Here is a 22,441-nt window from a genome sequence, read left to right as displayed (position 1 = left end):
TGTGGTTGGAGCGATTTTTCAAATTTAGGACTCTCCTAATATTTTATCATTTATAGAACTCTCATTTCCTTATTTAATTATATTTTTCCTTATTTAATTATATTTGAAACTGCCACTAACGTCGTTAACTATTTAACATTAATTTGATTTTTTATTTATTTTTTTATTATTATATAACCTAAATATTTTATTTCTTTCTTTATTTTATCATACATGAAGGAAAATTAAGAGTTATGCAGTCTACAGAAGGAAAATTATCAGATTGTAGTGTTCTTCGCCAGATTTGTCGTAAGCTAGATGCTTACTCTGCATCGCTTCTTTTGCATCTTCAACAACAATTCTGCATATGGAACTGCATTCGGTAGAACGAGAAGATGCCATTGTTGTTGAAATCTCCAAGGCATTCAGTGCGACTCTAGCATCTCCGTCGTAGTTTAATGATAGAAACTCTATTGCGTCTTCATCTACTTCAATTGATGGTAATCCTTTGACTAGGCCGATGAACAAGCCTTTATCTTTGTCAGCTATAGCTCGCTTTATGAGCGATGAGATGTGATTAGGTTTCAACGGATTAAGCGTGAGGACCTTGAATCGAGATAACAATGTAGTTATCAAGTGGAAGGAAGGGTTTTCGGTTGTTGCTCCCATGAAAACTATAGTTCCATCTTCGATTACTGGTAAGAAGGAATCTTGTTGAGATTTGTTAAACCTGTGGACTTCGTCTATGAACAAAACAGTTCTTTTGGTTATCTTCATCTTTCTCAATTTTCTGGCTTCTTCTACAACGTCCCTAACGTCCTTAACTCCAGCGGTTACGACAGATAAAGAAACGAATTTGTAGGATGAGGAGCATAAATTAACTATGGCTCTGGCGATGGAGGTCTTACCAGTACCGGGAGGACCCCAAAGGATGATAGAAGGTAGACGATTGCAGTCTACAGATGATCGAATAAATGATTTTTCGGAGAGAAAATGATCTTGTCCCACAACTTCATCGATCACTCGAGGTCTCATTCGCTCCGACGGAGGCTGATTTGGGACGCGTCTTATGAAGAAAAGAAAGAAATAAAATATTTAGGTTATATAATAATAAAAAAATAAATAAAAAATCAAATTAATGTTAAATAGTTAACGACGTTAGTGGCAGTTTCAAATATAATTAAATAAGGAAAAGAGAGTTCTATAAATGCTAAAATATTAGGAGAGTCCTAAATTTGAAAAATCGCTCCAACCACAGTCTTAAATTTATCATTATTCCCAAAGAACTATTCGTGCTCAATAAAGGATGACAATTAAATATGGATAGAAACTTCACATTTGAAGATTGCCAGTGAAGCTCACAATGAATATTCTCATGGATTCGGTGATTATCACAAGTGGACTAAGAGAGGTATCTTCTAGGAATTTCCATATTGGGGTAAACTTCTAATTCGACACAACTTGGATTTTATGCATATCGAAAAGAACGTGTTTGAAAACATCATAAATATGGTTATGAATGTGAAGGCAAAGACGAAAGACAACCTTAATGCTAGGAAGTATATTTTTCTTGTTTACAATCATCCGGAGCTAATGTTGTTCCTGATACAACTTCTCGCAAGGCTAAGAAGACTTCATTTATTTTGACGAAAACACAAAACATGATAATTTGCAAACTTCATTCATTTATGGTAATTTTATGCAACTTGGAGAAGCTTTTTCCACCCTCCTTTTTTGATTCAATGGAGCATCTTTTGATACATTTACCATATTAAGAAAAAATATGAGGTTCTGTACAATACAAATGGATGTATCCTTTCAAAAGGTATGTACCAATTTTATACTATATTTTTTCCACAATATTTATTGAATAGTAATATACTTTTCCAAATTTCTATTTAGGTTTCTAAGGAGTGTGAAGAAAAAAGTGAATAAATAAGCCAAAATAGAAGTGTCCATATGCAATGCCTATATTCTAGAAGAAATATCCACGTTTGCTTCATATTATTTTGAGTCGAAGGTGAGTTGCAAATTAAGACAACCGTGAAGGAACACTAAAAGGCCAGTAAACATAATAGAACCACGAATTTCGATTTTCAATTACCTTGGACGTGGAACTAGTGGTTCATCAAAGAAATTTATGTCTAGCCAAGGAACTTTAGTATAATAATAGAACAAGTATTTTATAATGTAACATAAATTTTGTGATCAATAAATAATTTTTAATTAATATAATTAGTATTATAAATGTATTAATAAATGGATGTCATTATGTATGAGTCTTGGTCTTACATATTAATAATAATTCTAGCCGAGTTAAAATCATTATTGTTGTCTACTAATGACTATCAGTAACGATTTTCAGAAATCGTTACTGATGTTGAATGCGTTTCAGTAACGGTTTCTTATTTTTTAAACCGTTACAGACAAACTTATAGTAACGGTTTTCCAATGCATAAAACTATTACTAAACAATAATCGTTTTTTATTTATTTCATATTTGTACCTATATAACAATCATCGATAACCAAAAACCACAATCATTATTACCAAAAACCACAATTATCAATTCAAAACAACAATCATCCACAAACTACAATCATATCTTAAATCCACAAAAACCATTAATTAACGTATTTTAAATAACACATACATTTAAAAAACTACATAAACCTTCAACTAACCAGAATTCAAGTGGGAGGGGCATCATCACTAGTTGGGTATAAGTATGTTCCTATTCCCATTCTACTAGTGTGTAAAAGAGCCATGTGACAGCCCTAAAGCATACTAACAAAACATCTAATAAATAAATAATGTAAAGATAGGGTATAAGATATGAAGATGGCGACATAGAAAATGGTCTTACAAGTATGTTCCTATTCCCATTCTACAATGTTTGCTTGCAAAATCGATTTTAAGTTGTTAATGAATAGAAGTGTTTTTATGACCATGTTCAAGTTTTTTCAACAAACATCTAGAAGAATATAATATTAATTTATTAATTACAAATTATACTTTTCTTTTAGCATTCTTATTCTTTTCTATTCTAAAATAACTTTCATAGAAGATTTTATCTTATTTTAAAAGTTATGTGCATAAAATTTTATTAGGCAATTGTGTGAACTCAAATAAATTATTATGTTAAAATATATATGTTTAGTATCAAATTAATGATTAAATTAGTTTATTATATATTTATATATATAATAATGGAGGTTTCGTCTTATTAAATATTAATATACATTATAAGTTATATTTTTTATTGCAGGTAATTTTTTTTTTTTTTTTGTCAAGAACGCTCCTATTAAATATTAATATACATTATAAGTTATATTTTTTATTGCAGGTAATTTTTATTTTTTTTTTGTCAAGAACGCTCCAAAAAACTTTTTTGGGACATCTTTATATTATTTTGTTGATATCTAATTGGATTAAGAAAAATAAGGTAATTAATTTTATTCTTATTATTTTATTTCTGATTTGTAAAAGAATATGAAAGTATTAATACTTTCATTATTAATTATAACTATAAATGGTGTATATGTAATGAATGGACACAACCATAGGATATATTTACTATTATTTTAATTAATAAATTTAATTATATTTTTATGGTTTTCATATTTAGGATTAAAAAAATTTGTATCTCAATATTTAGTATTTTTTTTTTGTATTTAGAGTTTTTGTTTGATATTGAAAATAATTATTAAAATATTTAAATAAATAACTATAAAAATGAAAATATAATTGCTTAAAAACCATAAAAGAAAACCTGAAAAAATATAAACCGAATAAAAATAAATAAAACAAAAAATCGAAATATTAATGGGCTAAAATTTAATTAAACAATATATAGTTCTGACGACGCTTTTAAATTCACTTACGCTTATTTAAATCTCGTTGACACCCATATACGACGACCCTGCTTTCAGCGAGGTAAGATTAAGCGTATGTGATACGACGACCCTGCTTTCAGCGAGGTAAGATTAAGCATCTCTGTGATATCTCTGTCGACATTTTTAAACAAAAATCTTTTTAATTGCCGTCAGATGTATAATTTGTTGTAGTACACTGTCATTATTAGTGACAGATTTTGATTCATTTGTCGCCTACGCCTCCAATATCGTCTTGTTTTATTTTGTTATGTATTATTTTCTGTTGTTTGATTTATACACCATATTTGAAAGAAATAATTTTTTTTGTTAAAAAAAAGTTAACTCGTTTTGATTTAATTTTAATTTATTTATTTGTGAAAAAAAATATTAAAAAATGATAACTAACAACATTGAAAATAAAACTGTTGCAAATACTAGATTAAAAATATATAATAATAAGTTTAAGTAGCACTAGTAAAAAGGGTAAATAGCTAGCAAACATGGCGATGGGTGTTTAGAAAAATCACTACTACTGTTCATAATAGCGATCATAATAGCGATTGGAATTAAATCCAATCGCAACTACTCATGTAAGGGCGATTGGTTCTTTAACCAATCGCTACTAGCTTGAATGAAAAACGATTGGTTATAAAACCAATCGCTACTTGAGTTTTTAAGATTACCCGCGATTGGAAAAGAAACCAATCGACATTTTTAAGTTATATCAGCAATCGAATAAAAACCAATCACCATTTTTAAGTTATATCAGCGATTGGCTTTGAAACCAATCGCGGTTTCCTTTTTAAACCCTATCCCAACTTTTCTTTCTTCTTCTCCGACTTCTTTCTTCTTCGCCACCCCGCTTTTCTTCTTTCGTCTGGAATGTCGCCCCGTCTGGAAGAACGAAGATCGAAAAGGAATCTTCTCAAATTGATTCTACCCGCAATCGATTCTACCCGCTTTCAAATCGTCTGAAGGAATCTTTGAAAATTTGAATCCGATCGGAGTTGTGTTCGTTGAGTTCAGACGGCGTTGAATCCAAGGCGACAGAAGCAATCCCGCTCCTATTTGAATCACTGAACTCCACTTCTTGACGAATTCTTACGATTCTCTTCTCCTTCCTTCTTCTGTTAGGTACGGATTTCCTCTCTGTTATTGCTAAATGGATTAAAACTTGTCCAAATTCTAACTGAATTTTTTTTTATCTAATGTTTCAATCTGCTATGAGTCTTTATTTGTTTGAATATGCTAAACTGTAGCTAGCTAAGATGTTATATTGTGTGGATTTGATTCATAGTATGTGTACACTATTTTAATGAAGCTACTTTTTATGATATATTTTAATGAAGTCATTGTCTATAATATGTTTTGAAGAAGCTACAACCAATTGTTATGAAATGAGTTAATCCAAGATATTATGACGCAGCAAAATGTGATGTTCCAAGAAATATTTGTTTTTTTAAAAAAAAGTTAACTTGTTTCGATTTAATTTTAATTTATTTATTTGTGAAAAAAAAACATTAAAAAATGATAACCAACAACAGTGAAAATAAAACTGTTGCAAATACCAGATTAAAAATATATAATAATAAGTTTAAGTAGGTGCTTTTTTTCTATTTGCTGAAACTAAGTGCGTGTTGAAATTTGTCATACCAATATTTCAACACCTCTTTGATTGTTTTATCAGTTTGACGAGTTGATTAAGAAAGCAACTAAAATGATGCAACGCGTTAACTTTACCTCTCTTTTAAATGTATTATTTTTTTAATATTTTAATGTATAAATTAACTTCTTACATAGACTTTTTATTTTTGTATACTTTCTTTATCGATGAAAATCATATTACAAAAGGGAGTTAATTTTGTAAATTATTTAAATCATAACACAATGATCAACTATGTAAGCAATAGTGGCTCTGTAGCTAGGACACCAGATTCGATCAGGCCTTTGAGATGGAGGATCGCAAGTCGCAACAACGACCATTGGACCAACGTCAAGCCTCTTCTCATCGGGCAGATAATGAGTCACGATGAATGATGAACATGTCACTATTTATCACCAATGAGATGAGGTTGAATAGAGGAATTATTTACTCATTGCTAAAGGTGATATGTATTGGCTACCAAAGTTATAAGATTGAGTATTTTTATATTTATTAACCATGCTTCTAAAAATTTGTTATATATACATGATCTTGTAAATTTTGTAGGGATTAAAAAAGTTTAAGATCCTTAAATTAATTTATTCGTGTCTTTATCCACATATTATTCTCTTTAATGTATCTAGTGCCCTCCTCTTATAATTTTTTTAATCTACTACACATTTTCAACCATTTGGCAACCAACGACATTAATGAATTTTATAATTATTTAAAATATACAATACATTTTTTATATATTTTTTATAATATAAATTTCAAATAATTCATTAGTCTATTTAAATTTATAAAATTAATTAATTTAAATACAATATTTATAATATGTTATTTTTTATTTTTTTAATAAATTTATATATATATATATATTATTCTGAATTGTTTTTAAATATTTGGAGTAGGGTGTAAGCAAAAACAAACGGAAGAAACGACGAAAACTGGTGACGGCCTGGGTAAGCCCAACAACCCTTCGGGCTAGAGTACCTCACTCTACTGGGCAGCCCATTTAATAGAAACATAAGATATTTAATTAAATTTATTGTATATATATATATATATATATATAAACAAAAATGTTATATCATAATGGTTCAGGATAAAATAAAAAAAAAAAAAAATTGATTATAAGTTTAAATCTCACTTAAAAACAAATTATTTATTAAATTTTTAAACAAGACCTATGACAAAAAAATATATATTCACATTTTTTCAACCGACGGCGAACACCCCAAAACTTGGGACCGGCTATGAAAAAGGTCACGATTTATATCATCACTAGCATGAATATGCGAGAATAACTGACTAAGGTGTGCCGATAAGGGATCATTCTCAAAACGGAACTAGATCATTCTCAAGATGGGACGGGTCAAGCTTACCTCGCTTCAATTATCAGGCTGGCTAGCATAGAGTTTAATGTACTAACTGGAAGGAAAAAATGGATTTTAAAAGTAACTTGAGGGCGGAACCGTGATTGTGTGTTCGTCTTGTGTAACAACTGGAGAAAGATTTTGAGTGATACAACTAACCAAACCTGTCTAAACTGACCAAATCGAATAACTGACTGTTTATAAAATAACCAAACTAAACGGATTGGTTGCTAAATTTACTGGTGTCAAAGTGTCAACCCGACCATCATAGTTAAAATTTTAAAAATATACATAATTTATTTATAACTTAAGTTGATACCTAAATATTTTTTTTATAATAATTATGTTTTGAATAATTGAACTATACAATATATATATATATATATATATATATATATATATATATATATATATATATATATATATATATATATATGGTTGTTATTTGTTTTTTCAAAACTAATATACATATATAGTTGGTATATGTTTTGTAAAATAAATTTGTTGTATAATTATGACTAAACTGACCAATAAATCAATAAAACAAAATTGATGGTTAGGATTCAATGACTTGTCGTGCATTTCGGTATACAAACTGATCAAATCAAATCGATAGAATCAAATCGTTTACACCCCTAGTTTGGAGGTTACGGGGATTTAAAAAATTTACCACGTCCAAATTTAAAATTCACAAAATTTAAAATTAAGTTATTTTTTTTAATCATGTCAATAATAACATAATTTTATAATTAGAGTTGACAAATTCCTCATTTATCTCTATTTTGTGTAAAATTTTAATAACTTGCACTAATAAAATTAAAAATAATGGAAAGATTAAACTTTGTCGGTCAACTTAAAATTGGAACATGGTTATATTTTATAAATTCAGTCAATTTTTAAATCTCTGTATTAATCTCTAAACATTTTAAAATTTTCAAATTAATATATATATTTATTAAAAAAAACTTAAATTAACATATTTGAAATTTAATGATTTATTTGAAAATTTATTTAGTAAAAAATATATACACTTATTAAATTTTAAATAATTATAAGTTTTATTAATGTTTTTCTTTTTTTTTTTGATTAATGGTTAATAGGTGTATGGGGAAGTTGACAAATCTCTCTGTATATCATAAAAATATTCTTGTAATCACATCAGCATTTAACATCTCCATTTCCTTCTTTCATAAAATAAACAAATTTCTAAAAAGAATGGTTCATCCAAAATGATTTAAACGAGTTTAGTTTAAACTCAACGACAAAAATATTAAAAATTAAAAAAAGTAAAACACAAAATAATTCACTAATGATCAAATAAAAAACAAATTTTAACGAGAACTGCCTCAACTGATTTACCTAATGAACCTCCATGATTGTCATAATAATAGAATTATGAATTAAACGCATCGATCGATAACGATCATTGAATGTTCTACGGTTCCTTTAAATGATCCACCAGAAGATAGACGAGATAGGGGCCCAACGGCTCAGACCAATCGAACTCACAATCTCTATCAACACTTCCCAACAACTAACGATGATTTTCGGCTTAAACCACTGTATACCATTCATGTTTCATAATAAACTTTAAATTGCAATCACTCCAATCACAATGTAAGAGCAAGTGAGACGTCAACTTCACCTCTTTATGACACATTCTATAACGATTTGCCATAATACACCATTTTCATGCATTTATCATTTGTCACACTCCATCCAAAGAACGAGATCTTCGATGGGAACTTAAAGTTCACAACTCCCCTCATAAGAGATTGTAAGGAACATTCTTCACAATTAAAGAGTAACAATGAATAAACTTAAAATTATCAATATTTTGTCAACGCAAATATCACACAAAGAAGAACTCACCACTTTATGCCTCACAAAGTTCAACACTTTATCATATAAAGCTAACTCTTCAACATATAGTCTTCACATATACCTGATTCTCATTGCAAAACCATTAGAACTCGCGTCAAACATGTCTTTGACTGTCCGGATACGATGAAGAAAAACTTATAACATTGCACCATCCCAAAAAACAAACAATTATGAAAGTTCAAAACCCCTAATATTGATCATGTGGTCATGTAATCAACTCTAATCTTAATTTGCCACATATGGATCATTTTTGTGTTATATTAGACTTGTTGATTTGTTCCTAAGAATTATATATATATATAGGGAAATTACAAAAAAAATAATAAAAGATGTATGAAAATGGTAATAAAATAATTAAAATATATATTTATCCAGCTTGCTATTCTAATTAAAACCGACCATTGAACTTCAAGTCCAACCATTTTCCACACTAATCATTAATCTCATTTTCCACACCATCCATTGATCAATTATAATTAACATGAGATTATTTGTTTTATTAGTTGACTGAGTTGATTAAGTAAGTCAACGAAAATGAAAATGATGTTACACCTAACTTTAATTTCTTTTTTATTAAATAATTATTAACTTGTATTGTTATTGGACCTCATATTGATTCATTAGTAAATTTATTTTTTGCAATGATATTATTACATTCCTCAATCAACTAAAATAGTTTATTTTTTTTTTAAATAGAAAGAAGATCAAATTAACTGATTGTATTATATGTAAACGGTTACATCCTGCAAAAGGCTGGATCATGGCTAAAAATAATTCAACAAAAAGAGCAAAATATCTATTAACCAAAAAGTTTGTAAAACATTTATTCCATTATTAAACAAACAAATATAGTGATATTTCATAAAGTAGGCCAAAATCATATTATCAAATAAGATTATGCATATAATATGGGAGCCAAAAGATGGAGGATAGTACTATAAAACAATTAATTGCTCATATTCTCTAAGGGAGGAGTGTAAAGAAATATCAAACATATGACTACTATTGACAAAACCTTCATGGAACTGCTTCTTATTATGTCATTGTTTTTGCAATTCTTGGTGAACGGAGATGGTTGCATAGAGATGGAGAGAAATGCTCTTCTCTCATTCAAAGAAGATTTGGTTGATCCTTCTGGAATGTTATCTTCATGGAACGTTAGTGTTGACTGCTGCAAGTGGAATCGTGTTGAATGCAATGTCAAGACTGGTCGAGTCATCAGTCTTAACCTCCGAAACCAAGATTCTTATTATGACGATGAAATTTCAGGTAAACTTAATTCCTCGCTTGTAAATCTGAAAGAGTTAAGATACTTAGATCTTAGTATGAACAATTTTAAAGGATTATCAATCCCAAGCTTCATTGGCTCATTTGAGAGATTGAGATATCTTAATCTCTCTGGCTCCTCGTTTGGTGGAGTTGTTCCTCCACAACTTGGGAATCTCTCAAATTTGGTTTATCTTGTCCTTGGCATTAGCATTGAAGAAAGTTATAAGCAAGATTTCAACAATCTTGTGGGGAATGACATGAGTTGGCTTTCTGAACTCTCATCTTTAAAACATCTTGATTTTAGTGGTATTGATCTTAACTTGACTTCTTCAGACCACTTGTTTCAGACAATAAGTAATACAAGTAGGTTGGAGATATTGGACTTAAGTTATTGTAGTTTGGGCGGGTTTCTTCCGAATTCATTGGGAAATTTGAGTAATTTGAAAACTTTGGATTTGGCATTTAACTATTTTGTTGGAGATATTCCAAAATCTATTGGAAACTTGACATCCTTAGTACAATTTGACATTTCATGGAATCAACTCAACGGATCAATTCCAGAAAGTCTTGGAAAGCTCTCGTGTTTGTCTCTTTTAAGACTCTCCGGTAATCCGTTGAACTCTGTCATAACTGAACGACATTTATACAATCTCTCTAGCTTGACAATGATGAACATCCATCAATATTCATATACTAATATTAATTTGGTATTTTCCATCACTCCTGATTGGATCCCTCCTTTTAAACTCGAGCACTTGCGAATTAGTTCATGTCGAGTGGGACCCGGATTTCCAACATGGCTAAGGAATCAACACAAGCTCAAATATCTTATAATGTTTGATGCAATGCTTTCAGGTCCCATACCAGATTGGTTTCTAAATCTAAGTTCAAGTCTTCAATATTTGGACTTGAGTAACAACAGTTTGAGTGGAAGAGTGTCAAATACATTTGTTTCGAAATATCTCATTCGAGTTGATTTGTCCTACAACCACTTGGAAGGTCCTCTTCCTCAGTTTTCTTCTTCAAATATAAACTCGCTTAATTTGGGAAACAATATGTTGAATGGGACTATACCCCATAATATCGGCCAACTGATGCCCAATTTGGCAGTATATGACCTTTCCAATAACTATTTGCATGGCAGCATACCGTGTTCGATGGGCAATATGACCTCATTATATTTTCTATGGTTGAATAATAACAACTTTGTTGGAGAAATACCTAGCTTGATGGGCAATATGAGATCATTAAGTTCTCTATCGTTGAATAATAACAGCTTAGTTGGGAAACTACCGAGCTCAATGGGAAATATGAGCTCATTAGATGAACTATGGTTGAGTAATAACAAACTTGTTGGAGAAATACCGAGTTCCACGGGCAATCTTCGATTCTTAAGGTATCTAATGTTGAATAATAACAACCTTGGTGGAGAGATTCCCCATTCTTTGCATAATTGCACACAATTGTCAATGCTGAATCTTGCAGATAACATGTTCTCTGGAGAGATTCCGTCTTGGATAAGAGACACCACAAAACCGAGGCTGAAAGTTCTGAAGCTTAGATCAAATCTGTTAATTGGCCATATCCCAAAACAGCTTTGCAATCTTTCTAGGCTTCATTTCTTGGATCTGGCCCATAATCATCTTTCTGGCACCATTCCTTTGTGCTTGGGTTACTTCACTTCCTTCACAGCTGATGATTACATCCCTGATGGAAACGATACTTTGGATAAGTATCCAAAGGAGGATGTGAAGGTTAATACAAAGGGATCAGAGTTTGCATATAAAGATACTCTTTACCTTGTGAACCTAATAGACCTATCGGCGAATAATCTAACAGGAGTCATTCCGAAAGCGATCACCAATCTTACAAGACTTTGGTCTCTAAATTTGTCAATGAATCACTTGACTGGAAGGATACCAGACCAAATAGGAAGCTTAAAAATGCTCGAGACTCTCGACCTTTCATTCAACCGCCTTTCTGGTCCGCTCCCACCTAGCCTAGCCTACATGACCTCCTTAGACCACCTTAACTTGTCCTACAACGATTTCGAGGGAAGAATACCAACGGGAAATCAGTTGCAGACATTGTCTGATCCCTACTCCATATACATGAATAATCCACGACTTTGTGGGGCTCCATTGACAACCAAATGCTCTGATGATAACCGCACAATATCAGACACTCCCATTACTACTGTCGTTGTTGATGCTAATGATCACGAGGATGACGACAAAGACGAGTTGAGATGGATCTTGGTTAGCGCAGCTTTGGGATTCGCGGTTGGGTTTTGGGGATTTATCGGCCCTCTAGTGATAAAGCAGTCGTGGAGACGAGCTTATTTTGGATTTGTAGAGGACAAACTTGAAGCCGTCATGACAAGTGCCACTCGTTTGAGGTTGAAATTGATGAAGAAGTCCAACAACGGAATCTAGCTAGCACCTAATTATTGGTACAAGGTAAGACTGTACTTGTTCTTATCATTATTAATATTCTTCTTTTAATTATCTTTATCTAATATCCCTATTGTGAACAAAATGATTAACTAGGAACAGGCAAAGTGATGATGATGATGCATGGGAGTAGTGAATTGGAACGAGGTTGCTGCTGAAATGCTTCTTGTAGAATTAAGTAACTTTTTGAGCTCATAGTTTCTATCTAATTCCCTGTGTGTCCCATATATTAATTCTCCACAAAAATTAAATTAAACAAACTCATGTTATTATTTACTTAATACTATATGGATATGATGTTGACCCATGAAATCACTCACAAAACTTAGAATTTTTTTTTATAAAATCTTTAATATATTAAAAAACAATTATAAGAGTTGTTATTTCTCTTATATTTTATTTTTTCTTATCTAATGAGAGCAACGTACACTTTATTTATACTAAATAAAAAAACGCTTAATTTTCTAATTTAATAAAATTTATTACAAATATTATATTTTCCTCATTATTGAAAATATTTTGTTTTCCTCATCATTACAAATCTATTGTTTTCTTATTAATGCAAATCTTCCACTTATTTGTAAAAGTTATCATAGCCAGGAATAATCCAACATTCTCCCCCTTAGTCCTGGCGTGGTTCGAGATCACGAACACCGATCAACCTTCTTCGAACACAACATCACGACTCACATGAATCTTTCCATTTTGTCGTTCGAGCAACCTGTGTGTCTTACTTCCTTCTTCGACACCAAAATTGTCGTCTAACTTTTTCAGATGGGAAGTGGTCACCTTGGTGTGCGCTGTACACCCAAACACACGAAGGTGCGCTAGGTGCGACTTCATTCCAGTCCACATCTCAAATGGGGTTTTGTCTCGAACAACTTTGGTTGGAACCCGATTGAGAAGTTGGACTGAATGACGAACTGCCTCCCCCCAATATTTTTTCTGGACTGCCATGCTTTTGAGCAACAACCTAGCCATGGTCATCATTGTTCGATTACGCCTCTCCACCACACCATTTTGAAATACTAGACCTAAGTGTATAGTTCCTTGAAGGTATCGAAGCACCTATTTCACTGCCTTGTGATGTATCTCAGTTGACCTCTCCATGAATCTACTAACAACACCAACATCATAAAAAAGATCTAGCCTTGTTTGAAAGAGATAACATAGACAATCAATGACTCTTCGATATTCAGTTGCATCAACCGGTTGTCCTTCAGGATACTTATAGAGTTGAGCCCTATTCTCCATTGATACATTTGTTGAGTTACAATCAAGCATTCCAAATTGGTTCAACACCTTTTGGCATATAATGTCTGATTGATCGAGACACCTCCTTCGAACTGATCTATCTCGATTCCAAGGTAGTATGATGACAATCCGAGATCACTCATCTCAAACTCCCCCATTATTTGCTTCTTGAAAGGTTCGACACCCTTTGGATCTTCAAGATTAGCTAAAAGGCAAACCGATTTTGCTAATTTTAAGAAAATTTGATATAGTCGATTATGAGTTCATCTCACTTTCATGATAAGGCATGAAGGGTTCTTAGAGAAGACTTCAAGCTCTTCTTTGTCCATCACCACCCTATGACTTATCTCGGTAAGTTGCTCGAGACTCACTAGATTACTTTTTAAAGAAGGAATAAAAAAACTCCCTCGAGAAGCCACTGGTCGCCATTTTTGCAATCGAACATGATAGAACCTTTTTCACAAATTTGTACCGTGGAACCATATCCGAACTTCACATTTCTGGCGATTGCCTCGTCTAGTTCAAAGAACTTCTCTTTATCACCAATCATGTGATTTCTTGCGCCGTTGTCCAAGAACCAAGCATCTCTTGATGTCTCGTCGTTCTTAGCTTCTAGAATTTCTGGAGTCAACTTCATTTCATTCATTGGTGATTTCATGATAACATTGATTGGCGGAATCTCCTCTGAGATTGCCATAAGCAATGCTGGTTCGACATTGTCTACGTAGGTAAGGTGTGCTACCTCGTTCTTCTTTGCTCGACATTGTGTGGAGTAATGTCCCATCTCGTTGCAATTAAAATACTGAATGTGACTCTTGTCTCAAGGAGCTCCTCGACCACCTGAACCACTTTCTTGGTCTTTCCGAGATGGTGCTCTTCGGCCTCCTCTCCCTTGGCCTCTACCTCGGGTACCACCTCCTTGACCACGGGTCCCACTATATGTGTAATCCTTTTTCCACTGGTTCAACGAGTCTTTCTCATCATTTTTCAACTGTGCCTTCTACTCCTCCTAAGTGAGTAGCACTTGTCCTTCGTTTTCTCCAAAGCTTGTGTTTTTCTTGCGCGTGTGCTCCTGAAAGACCTTCAGCCTTCCAACAGCTTCCTCGAATGTTGACGTCTCGAGGTTGTAAAACTACTCGATGTCGGCTACCACACTGATAAACCTTTCTGTCACGGTGTCGAAGAGCTTCTTTATTATCGCAACATCATTTAGTGTTTCTCCAAGGCTTGAGTACCTGACCGACATGGATGTGAGTCGACCATCATATTAATCGAGCGACTCACTGTCGTTCATATGCATCCTATCAAACTCATTCTTCAATGTCGGCAATCGTGCATTCTTCACATGGTCTGCGCCAACGAACCTTGTTTTGAGACAATCCCACACTTCCTTCGCCGTCTTCTTATTTGCCACTTGCATGAGAAGATCCTCTAGAAGTGTTTGTAGAAGATGCGACATCGCCTTCTTATCGATCCGGACATCAATCTTTGTGCCTTCTACTAAATCGACTGCCTCCCACACTCCTTGGTTCTCCATCATAGCCTGTACATGAATCACCCAACTGATGTAGTTCGTGTGCGGTAGCTGTGGATAGTGGAATATACCATTGTTTTGTTGCGCCCTTGATGATCCTGCACCCTTCGACATTTGATCCCACCGGATGATTTTTGGCATTCACCTGATGCTCTGATACCAAATGTTGGCCCAGGATGAGAATCACTCACAAAATTTGGAGAAATTTCTATAAAATCTTTAATATATCTTAAAAAATAATTACAAGAGTTGTTATCTCTCTCTTATTTTTCTTCTTATCTAATGAGAGCAATGTACACTTTATTTATACTAAATAAAAAAACGCTTACTTTTCTAATGTAATGAAATTTATTACAAATATTATATTTTCCTCATTATTACAAATATTTTGTTTTTCCCATCATTACACATCTGTCGTTTTCTTATTAATGCAGATCTTCCACTTATTTGTAAAAGTTGTAACAGCCATGAATAATCCAACATATGATGCATAACTAAGTACCTTTCCTATCATTAGACCAAGCATGTATATTTTCCATCATGAAGAAAATTATAATTAGTTAACGTCATCATCATTATTAGTCTATTGATAATTAGAAAATATATGAAACTTTTCCTTCATGTTTCATTTATGCACCATATCTACAAATTATGATGAAAATTATAATTAGGTGACGTCATCATCATTAGTAGTTTATTGACATTAGAAAATACTAGCATGTATCCCGTGCATTTGCACGAGTAATAATATAAAAACCGTGAAAAAATATTACGGTGAAAATTTTATGGGCGGGTCAACCCACAATCCGACTCAAGTATCCATTTACTCTCACATATATCCAAATTAACCACAGCTCTCGACCCGGCAATCCAGACACTTTAAAAATTAAGCATCATTATATATATATAGATTAGTCAGTTAAAAATTTGAATTTATATTGTTAAAGTAATATAGTCTCTTATTGTGTGACTTTTTCTTCTATAAGATTTTCTTATGATGTTGACATTAGACTCTTCATACCTTGGCACTTGACATTAGATTCTTCATACCTTGGCCACAAATTGCCACTTTCACGCCCTCTTGTAGCTTGTGAATATCGACCTCATTCTCCATTGTTGAAGTTATTGTTAAAATTTCTTTTCTTTCTTGTCCTCACCCTTATCCTTGTTCACGAGCTTGATCACTACACCGTCTTCTTTGGCTTTCATGATTATTTTTATTTTAGTTTTAATTTTTGTAATTGCTCCATGAATGTCCCCTTTTTGTATTTCTTTCCTTTTTATTTTTCCTCATAGGCTTGTTGAGAGACAATGAGTTTCTAAATATGTATAGTACTCCGATCATTATTATCTTCAATGTTAGTAACAATAAAATCGAAGCTTGGATTTAAGAGAAATTTTGAAAAGTGTTTTCTTAATATGAATCAATAGAAGTCCATGATATTTTACTAGTATAAAGACAGTTATGATAGAGATTATAAAAGTAGATCTCTTATTATATTTCATAACTTTCATATCTAAATAATCTTTAATCATAGGTTTAATAAAAGAGGACATCATTAAACTGGAAAGATTAGTGTATGTTGCATTACTTGATTTGTTCAAGCGATTGTTCATATAACCCGATGTTATATAATATAATCTGAATGAACATACATGTGGTTATAAATGAGTTAACAATGCGTCGAAGTGTCACACACGAGACCTCTCATAATAATTAATAATTATGTGTTAGTGGTGCATTTCGTAGCGACTATAGTGAATTATCCCTAAACTTGAGGTGCTCATATAAATCATAGGTTAATAAATATATTTTGACACTAGTTACGACCGATATGTAAAATAACGTTCAAGAGTTGGTGGTTGAATATATGTGAAACATATGGTGTTATTGTGAGTAGTCAATATGAGAGTCATAACTCTAGGAACATAAACAAGAGTGTATATACTAAAAGGTCTCTTGTTAAAACTCTAATTAATAGTCAATGGTCATGCATTCTTTTTGATATTGATGGTCTCTTCAAAATATATTAAATGAGTAGTAAATTTGGGATGACAAGAAAATAAGGCTTAGATTGAATGTGATATTTCGGTCTAGTGGGAGTTGACAGCTAATAACCATACTAAAATAAATAAGTTTGATATAAGTTGCGACGAGATAAACATTCATCGATAAATAGTAGCAGACATCTTCATCAAAGCTAGTCTCAATTAACTTTCTAGAGCATTAGGAGTCATGAACGTTTTGCTAAAAATATCCTCCTCGTGACTAAATTATAAATAATTTGTTAATTATAATAAGCTAAAAACTCTTGGGGTATAATGAATCACACGTAATAGAAGAATTGAGTTGAAATGTAAAACGATAATGAATTTTAAATTTGTTAATAGATTTTATAAGTATTATTGAATATTTATATATATTATTTATGATAAATAAATATAATAAATAAAATGAGAATTAGTTCTAATGGTTAGAAATAATATTTGATATACAAAAGAAGTTTGTAATATATTTTTATTAAATTGATTTTATTCAATAAAATATAATCAAATGTTTATATATATATATATATATATATATATATATATATATATATATATATATATATATATATACTCAAGTTAAATAATTGAATTTCTGGTCAAATGTAATAATGATTGTTTCGAATTTTTCTCAATCTTGTGATTATTATTATTATTTTTAATAATCATAATTAATGAAACAACTGAATAAATACATGAAGGTCTTTCAAGATTCATTCCATTAGTTTCCATCTCTCACTCTCCGTTTTTATCTCCTTGGAGATTTTTGGAAAAATTGTTTGAGAAAATGAATTGAACTATGTAACCTCTGGAAAAATTTCGGTAAATAGTTTGAGGTTTGAGAAATTTCAAAATCGGTTTACGTGCAAGAATTCTTTTTTTAAAATAAAAATTTATTGAGCTTTTGAAATTAATTAAAAAATAATTAATTTGGGATTCAATTTTAAATAATCTAGGGATTTGTGATAATCAAATTACAATTTGATTTTTATAAATATGTTGTTTAATTAATTAAACATAATTAATTTAAAAGATTATTTATTTGAAATAGAGTCGCCAATTGATTTTTTAAAATCAATAAAAATAGCATACGTGTACAAACGTATTTAGCTAGAGTTTCGTTTTGGATACCCGGGAAAGGGATTTCACGCTTCATCCTCCGTAGACATTTTTAAAACGGTCTCTACTTATAAATTTGGCTTTTGAAAATCGGTTATATAACATTTTTTACCGATTATTTTTCAGGTCCTAAGCATGCATGGTTTATGCGTTATTTAAAGAATTATAAAAACAATTATTTTAATGTTGGTACAAGTTACTACTGATAACTTAGGGAGGAAAGTACCTAAAAAAATCAGTCATTTTAAAGCATTATGGTTTAAACATAAATTTCAAACAAGCCTTTATCAAAAACAATTTGTGGAAATATCCCAAAAATATTTTGAAAACATTTTCTAATTTTTAGAAAATGGTTTGAGGTTTCAAAATTACAAAAATAATTTTGGAATTTAGAAAAGGGAACCTAACAGGCCTTAGTATCGGTGTCCTTGGTCTTGGGTTCGTTTTCATCGACCGGGGTCCGAGACCTCGGTCGGACCAATTGGTCCATGCTAAGAAGCCTTGGTCGAGGTGCTAGGACTCTCGGTCCTTGGGTGAAATCATCGATCGAGTGTAAAATCTACTTGTCATGGGTTAGCTCTAGGCAAGTTTATCGTTCATATGTTCAAGAATTCTCAGTCGAGGTCGAGGTTCCTCGGTCCTAAGTTTGACCTCTCGATCCTAGATGGAATTCATATGTCCTAGGTTCAAGAGTTCTCGGTTTTAGGTATGAACCCTCGATCAGATGTAAAAATCTTCGATTAGGCCTCTCGATCCTAACTAAATAATATCGGTCGGACCTTTCCGTGATGGCTAACAAGCCTCGGTCGGACATGTAGGTGTTATGTTAAATTTCTTATTCAGACCTCATGGTCCAGGACTGAAGATCCTCGGTTAGATCACTCGGTCCTCAAGAACACCAATACTACAGCTTTTACAATTTTGATGGGGCTTAGATTTTTCAATCCAAGGGCTTAAGTAGCTTCACAATTTATGAATAATTAGATCATCATCCCAATGTATCAATCGATCTGAATGATGATCAATTTATTTAAAACAGTTTGTAGTTAAAAATTTGGTTTTTGGTTTTAAAGATGTTTTGAGGTAAAATGAGCTAGCCAAAAGCTTTTGTATACCTCATATACTTCATTGATATAAAAACAAGAATCAAATCAAAGACTCAAAATTTTCAATTATTTTGAAAATATTGATTTTGATCAAACATGATTGGGATGGATCAAACATGGTCCAAATAGTTACCCAACATCATTACAATCATATTAGGAAGCTTTATGGGCTGTAATCCTCAAGGATTAGCCAAGAACAACAAACTCATTTTTAAACAAATTTAAATTTGGGTTTTGTTCTTTTGAAAATCGATTGATTGGTTATGCCTTTCACAAAAAGCTCATAAATGATCATAATATCGATTTCTAATCATCAAATTCAAGAACTAGACATCATACAAGTTTATGAAAATTAAAGTATAAAAATTTCAATTTTAAACGATAAGTATAATTAAAGGATGATTGAAAGTTTACCAAGAATTGGAGAATAGTCCTTAGACCTTAGGGAAGATTTTGGGATGCATGGATCCAAGTTTTAAAGCCTTATACCGAAAATTCGAAAAATCCAAAGCTTTGAGCTTCAATGACGGATTTTTGATTTCTTTCGATTCAGGGCTTGAGAAGTTATCTCTTTCCTTCGAAAGTGTTGAGGGAGACTATTTATAACATTCCTGAGTCGGTGGAGGATTCAAGTGAATGCAATCACCAAAAGTCATTAATGGCGTTTCGGCTGCTCTTGAACCAAATTGTCGAAATAGGATGAATCATCCCTATTGATGTAGCATAAATGATCACCGAAATAGGGTGATCATTTCATCTTTTGATTCAGCCAATTTAGTTGACTATCGACTGTATTTCAACTTTGAAAAATCAAAGGATGATTCATCATCCTTATCTTTTTAACATCGCGATGAAGACGACATTGGCGGTCAAAAAGACGTCGTTTCGGACAAGAACGCAGATGCGGAGTAGTATGTTAGCCTTTCGTCCGTGTTTAGGTTGTTCTGTCACGTTCTTGATGACAGAGCTAACATCCACATTAGTTGATCGGGTGCGGTGTAGGCACGCGTTCCTTCCATTATAGCGGGCTACGCGGTCAGCCTGAGAGGGTTGAATGATAATTCAGCCCTCATCCGATGACTCTGGTCCTTACTGCAGCTGAATTTCACAATTTTGGCCATAGAATATTATATATATATATATATATATATTAAATCCTTAAGAATTTGTTTAAAATTGATTTTTCTTTCACCCTTTTGGTTTAAATACACAAAATATTAAAATATATATGACAAATATTTTGTCAATTTATTTTATTTTATTTTGTATATTTTAGGGTTAAATAAATAATTTTGGGCAATGAAATGGATACCTAATCTCATCCTAATTTTTTTTACCTGAATCATTGATTTTTCTAAAATAATTTTAGTGTAAAATGAGTACAACATTTATCCTAAATAATTTTATTTTTTTTGTCATTTTTAATAATTAATTAGGCTTTAATTATCATAATAATTAATCTAATTAATTGTTTTAATTAGGTTTTGACCAATGGTTAATAATTTTGTTTTTATTTACTCAAAAGTAAATCAAATAATTGTTTTATTTCAAAATTGGTGTGTAATTTTTAATTTTTACAAACTATATTGAACATGGCTCGATACATGCTCAAGAGAAAACAAATGCATAAGGAGTTTTAGGCCGAGGTTGTGACTTTCTCAGTGTATTTAATAAATCGCTCCCCAACAAGAAGTATGCAAAAGAAGACACCACAAGAAGCTTGAAATGCAAAAAAAGCTCATGATGTCTCATCTTAGAGTCTTTGGACCATTTCCTATGCTCATGTGCGAGACAAAACAAAGAAAGAAGTTTGGTGATAAAAGAAAAGACCTCATGTTCGTAGTCTATAAGCACTATAATCCAAATAATGGAAAAATCAACATATGTTGTGTTGTGGAGTTCGATGAAAAAGATACTTGGGATTAGAATATTCAAGAAGACGAGTACAATTTTCCTACTTAAGAGTATCCAATGATAGATGAGATTTAAGAGTCAACTCCACCTATCTTACTGATGCCACGTTTTTTCGAAGCAAGCTCACTTGAGAACACAACAGTTGTGAAGCATTGAAGAACTTTACGAGGTAACCAAAAATTTAAATGATATTACTATATTTTATCTTTTTGGTGATTGTGAACCTCTAAGTTATTAAAAAGCGGTAGAAAGCGAAAAGTAGAAATTTGTCATGGATGAAGAAATCAAGTCAATCATGAAGAACGACACATGAAAACTTTCTACACTTCCACAAGGACACAATGCAATTAGAGTTAAATTGTTGTACAAAAAAAAAAAAATTTAAAGTAGAAGTGGTGAGATATAAAGAAAGAATCGTAGTAAAAGACTATAGTCAAACTATAATGAGGTATTTTCTCTTGTTGTTCGTCTTGAAACTTTTAGGCTAATAATTACTTTAACAGACAAAGGAGATGGAAGATCTACCAAATGCATGTTAAGTCGGCATTCTTGAATGAGGAAGTAAGTCTACATTTAGAAACTATTGGGCTATAAAATGGAAGATCATAAACATAAAGTATTAAAGCTAAAAAGCACGTTGTACGGTCTAAAGCAAGCATCGAGAGCTTAGACTGCTGAGTTGACTAATATTTTCAATACATATGAGTATGTTGTTAGAATTATCTTAATTAGATTCTAATTTAATGTGTGAGAAATTAAAATCTGAATGCAGCGGAAGCATACCTTAATTAATCGCATGAATCTTCTTTTTCCCTGTAATAAAAAAAGTCTTTGATCTTCTATTTCTTTAGATTCTATTTCTTTAGACTTTCTTTATGTGGAATAGTTTTTCCATTTGATGAGTAAGTCAATAAGTTTCTCTCTCTGTTGATGGGGACGCAAAGGAGAATTGACGTTACTTCAAATGGGGACCATTACCATTACATA

At 31.7% G+C, this 22,441-nt stretch overlaps 2 protein-coding genes across 2 annotated transcripts; one reads left to right on the top strand and one right to left on the bottom strand.

Moving 5' to 3' along the window:
* Nucleotides 1-240: 240 nt before the first annotated feature.
* LOC124924367 (ATPase WRNIP1-like) lies at nucleotides 241-1,014 on the bottom strand. The gene has a single exon (XM_047464416.1). The coding sequence runs from the start codon at nucleotides 1,012-1,014 to the stop codon at nucleotides 241-243; it is 774 nt and encodes a 257-aa protein (XP_047320372.1).
* Nucleotides 1,015-9,813: 8,799 nt separating this feature from the next.
* Nucleotides 9,814-12,544, top strand: LOC124924356 (LRR receptor-like serine/threonine-protein kinase FLS2). The gene has a single exon (XM_047464411.1). It carries the CDS (start codon nucleotides 9,845-9,847, stop codon nucleotides 12,461-12,463), a length of 2,619 nt encoding a protein of 872 aa, XP_047320367.1. The 5' UTR covers nucleotides 9,814-9,844; the 3' UTR covers nucleotides 12,464-12,544.
* Nucleotides 12,545-22,441: the final 9,897 nt, after the last annotated feature.

Source organism: Impatiens glandulifera, chromosome 1 (genome assembly GCF_907164915.1).
Source record: "Impatiens glandulifera chromosome 1, dImpGla2.1, whole genome shotgun sequence".
NCBI classification, from domain to species: Eukaryota; Viridiplantae; Streptophyta; class Magnoliopsida; order Ericales; family Balsaminaceae; genus Impatiens; species Impatiens glandulifera.
Note: the sequence above shows the minus strand (reverse complement) of the source record. Positions and strands in the feature narration are given on the sequence as shown.